Raw genomic sequence first — 4,408 nt, 5'->3', positions numbered from 1 at the left:
CCTATGTTAAAATACAGGGGCATAAGTATACACCCCCCTATGTTAAAATACAGGGGCATAAGTATACACCCCTCTTTGTTAAATTCCCATAGAGGCCAATTTTTATTCTTAAAGGCCAGTTATTACATGAATCAGGATAAAGTTCTCTTGGTCTTTGGAATTAAAATTTGAACCCAGAAAAAAACAAAAGTTGCGATATTTCGATTAGAAAACAATAACTCTTCAGCCTTAAGTTGGGAACAGCAGATGTTAAACATGCTTTATGTAATAAAATGTCAAAATGGGATAAATGGATACTTCTGTTATGTAACAATCTGACGCATTTTGTAAACCCTGAACGAAATGTGTAATACATTTAGAGATGAAAGGTCCTAATCCACTGAAAGAAAATTGATTTTTCAAATTGATTTTTGAGTCGAGCCTTGATTCATGTTAGAATTTATTAAATAAACCTGACAATGTTGGGGGAAAGCATCCATTTTGGTCAGTTAATACAATATGCACCATGTTACAGTTTCGTGCAACCCTCGCATTTTATAGAAAGAAATTTATTAGATATTGGATTCACAAAACGCGGCAGATTATTACATAATGCGTTTAATGGTTTGCATTGTAGAGCTGCAAAGATGAATCAATTAATTGTCTATTAAATGAATCATTTGAGTCAGAACATAAAGTCATAATTCTCTGATTCCAGCTTGTTAAATGTGAATATTTCCTGGATTCTTCTCTCCTCTGACAGTAAACTGAATATCTTCGAGTTTTGGACAAAACAAGACATCTTTGGATGTCGTCTTGGGCTTTTTGGGAAACGTTGATCCACATTTTTTGCCATTTTCTGACATTTTAGAGAGCAGACAACTACTCAAATAATCTAGACAATAATCAACAGATTAATCATCGTTATGCAGCCCTAGCGCACGAATGATGAAAAAAAAAAAAAAGAACAGGACATCTGAATGAGGAATGTGGACGGCTCTCTCATGTTGGACACATCACAGCAGACATACCTGCCACTATTAGCACTGAAGCTCATAAGCTGCTCGTCAACGTACAGAAGCAGGGGAAGAAGTTAGAGTTAGTAAGGCAGAAGAATCCATGCAGGAACGTTAGATCACAAAACTAAAGAAGAAAGGGACAGAAAGCTCTCGCTACAGTTACTAGGTACCACAAAGACATCCCTTTACTCCGTCAGGGTAAGAATACTGCTGTACTTTTACCACATAAAGCTAGGAATACTGCTGCTTGTCAACGTACAGAAGCAGGGGAAGAAGTTAGAGTTAAAGAAGGAGAAGAGTCCATGCAGGAACGTTAGATCACAAAACTAAAGAAGAAAGGGACAGAAAGCTCTCACTATAGTTACAAGGTACCACAAAAACTTCCCCTTACTACGAAAGACTTTGAAGGCCTTGTTTTTCAAATATTATACTTAAGGCATTTTTAAGAAGAATAAAATCCAAATAAGTAAAGAAAAGGCCTCTTACCTTCTGGTTTTGAGTCGGGTTTATTGTCTCTCTTCCTCTTTTTCCGCTTTCCCTGCACAAATAAAATAATGCTGTTAAAAACAGTCACCAGGATGTAGATCTGAACAAAGTGTCACAAATATGTGATTTTGTTATTTCAAAAGGACCCAAAACAGCTGGGCTCTGTAGATTTAATCAAACGTCACACAGACAGGAGTCAATAGCACATTCATTGGGGACTATTTACAGCAGCGGAGTAATACATATGGGAGTTCTGTGGTCAGTATTTAACCCTCCTGATGTCCTGGGGTCAAACTTGCCCCATTTTTAAAAGTTTCTACATCAGAAAAGTGGGATTCTTTCATCCAAATAGTAATAACGCTTTTTGCAAGTTAAATGAAAGATCAGTTCACTACTTCATTGAATTTGGGGTGTTTTATTCCCCCCCCCCAAAAAACACTTTGACAAAAGATAAAAAACATGATATAATTTCATATAAATGAGGTTTCTTGACCATGAATCCAAAAAAGAAAATAGTGTCAAACTAGTGGTAATTAGTGATAAGTGTGCAGTAAACTTATGGTGGCGTTACAAAAATGAAGAAATCGTAAGAAAGTGTCAAAAACATTTCAGTTTTGACCTAGGAGGACAACACAAGGGGTTAAAGTAGAAGGATGTACATTGTCAACTAGTGACACAATGCGGCACCGTCACTACCTGATGTGAGTCGAGTGAACATGTGAGTCGAGGGAAGCTTTGAGTCACTGCGTCACTTTGCAACAAGTAGCATATAAGATACACGCGTGCACAAGTAGCATATAAGATAACAAGTAGCATATAAGATAACAAGTAGCATATAAGATGCTAACGAGAGACTTCTGTTGGTTCACTGCTGGCTTAGCTACAAGTTAGCATCAAACACAACAAAGGCTGTCAGTGGAAGGGGGTTTTTGAGCTATGAGCTAACATTAGCAATCAATCAACCATAGATGGAAACGTGTGACTCACATAGTTGTCGCGTGCGGACCAGCCCGGGTAGAGCTGCGAGTGCAGTTGCCTCTCTTTCCTGGCCAGCTCGTAGTATTTGGCTTGTTCCTCTCTGGACAGGGAATGCCACTGTGGACGGAAACAAGCAGATATCAAAGGGTTGCTGAACACACACGTCACACATGCAACCTACACACACGCACACAGACACACACACAGAGACACACACCCACACACACACAAACACACGCAACCGACACACGCAAACACAGACACGGATCGGCACAAAAAAAGTTAGTTTTGTGAGTGACAGCCCATATAGCCACTGTGCGTGGGCACACATACACACAAACACACACGCGCACACACACACACACACACAGACAGACACACACACCTAGCTTCCAATTTGATCAATACTGGTAGAATATGAAGGGCTAATTTATGACATAAAATCAGCTTGTTTTACTTTCCTAGTTAATGTAACCCCCAAAACTGAAAAAAGATGTGCTTTGCGATTATAGCCACAGTGCACACACACACGCACGCGCACACACACACACACACACACACACACGCACGCGTGCACACACACACACACACACACACACACACACACACAAACACACACACACACACACAGCACCCCTCCAACCAAATAGTTCCAATGTCCTTGTGACTAATGACGTTTTTGTCAATTTTGCAGAATCTTTGGGTTTTTCTGACATTTTTAAATGCCGATTTTACATATTGTTTCTTTGATGGCTAACATACTTTTTTGGGGCTTTATGTCGACCAAACGAAGTGAGAAGACTATATGAGACATGCAATAACACAGGCAAAATTTTCTGACTTTTTCGATGAAATATAAACATATCCCCCTGCCCCAAATGTCCCCCTATGCTCCCATCCGTGCTACTCACCCGTCTGCCGAGGATCTGGTTGATGGCGGCGCTCTCCTTCAGAGTGCACTCCGCCACTACTTTGGCTCTCATCTCCTTCATGTACAGCATGAAAGCGTTCAGGGGTTTCTTGATGTGAGGCCTCTTGTCCTCTTCTTTCTTGGGAGGAACGGGAGATTTCCTGCTAATCCGAAACATAAAAACAAAACAAAAAAAGACGGCGTTAATAAACCCGGAACGGTGGGGGAGAGAAGACGTTGTGCGGTAGGGCTGCACGATATGAGGGAGAAGACTCTGTGTCTGTTTTTGTACGATTATTTTGGGGTCTTTTCCTTTTATTTGATCGACAGTGGACAAACAAGAAAGACGGGAGAGAGATGGGGGGGAGGGGGACACGCAGGCCTACATGGGGCAAGCTAGAGGTCGCCCCAAATAAAGAAATATTTAAGTATTCGGCTAAAATATAACAAACTTGTTGAATTTAAAACAAAAGAAAGGAAATAATATGTGACATAATTTTACTGAAGCACATGAATTGAACATGGAGGCTCCACTAAAGAAAGATGTGATGTGTTTATCGCGCCCGTTGATATCGCGATGATAATGTTAATTTTTTTAATATATATACACACGTACATATATATATATTTTAAAGTTCTTACGCATGCATGGAGGGGCTCATGTCGCTGGGCTCCTGTTTGATGGCCGGGGACACGATGGCCGGGTGGGGGATGCCGGTCTGGTGGAGGCCGTGCGGAGGCGGAGTCACCATGTGAGGGGAGAACCGGCTGGACACCAGGCTGTGATGGAGACAACGTTGGATCAGTCGGGGGGAAACAGGACGTTAAACATGTGCAGATGGTGTGCATGAGAGCTGCAAAGATCAAGCCATTGGTCGCCAACATTTAAATTAATCGCCAGCTATTTTATCAACGATTAGGCGGTTAAAACAGAAGTAAAAAAGTCTTCGATTCCAACGTGTTGAATGTGAATATCTTCCAGTTTCTTCACTCCTCTGAAAGTACACTGAATATCTGTGTGTGTGTGTGTGTGTGT

General features: G+C 40.9%; 1 protein-coding gene across 1 annotated transcript in view; it reads right to left on the bottom strand.

Moving 5' to 3' along the window:
* LOC117944255 (transcription factor 7-like 1-B) overlaps positions 1-4,188 on the bottom strand; it is a 5,561-nt gene extending 1,373 nt beyond the window's left edge. The window contains exons 1-4 of the mRNA XM_034870909.1: positions 4,015-4,188; positions 3,374-3,536; positions 2,472-2,579; positions 1,485-1,536 (exon numbers count right to left, since the gene is read on the bottom strand). Of these exons, the coding sequence (XP_034726800.1) occupies positions 1,485-1,536; positions 2,472-2,579; positions 3,374-3,536; positions 4,015-4,124 (433 nt within the window). The 5' untranslated portion in view covers positions 4,125-4,188. The remainder of the gene's footprint in view (positions 1-1,484; positions 1,537-2,471; positions 2,580-3,373; positions 3,537-4,014) is intronic.
* Positions 4,189-4,408: the final 220 nt, after the last annotated feature.

Source organism: Etheostoma cragini, chromosome 5, assembly GCF_013103735.1.
Source record: "Etheostoma cragini isolate CJK2018 chromosome 5, CSU_Ecrag_1.0, whole genome shotgun sequence".
NCBI lineage: Eukaryota > Metazoa > Chordata > Actinopteri > Perciformes > Percidae > Etheostoma > Etheostoma cragini.
The sequence above is the reverse complement of the archived record's forward strand: the minus strand, read 5'-3'. Positions and strand labels throughout refer to the sequence as shown.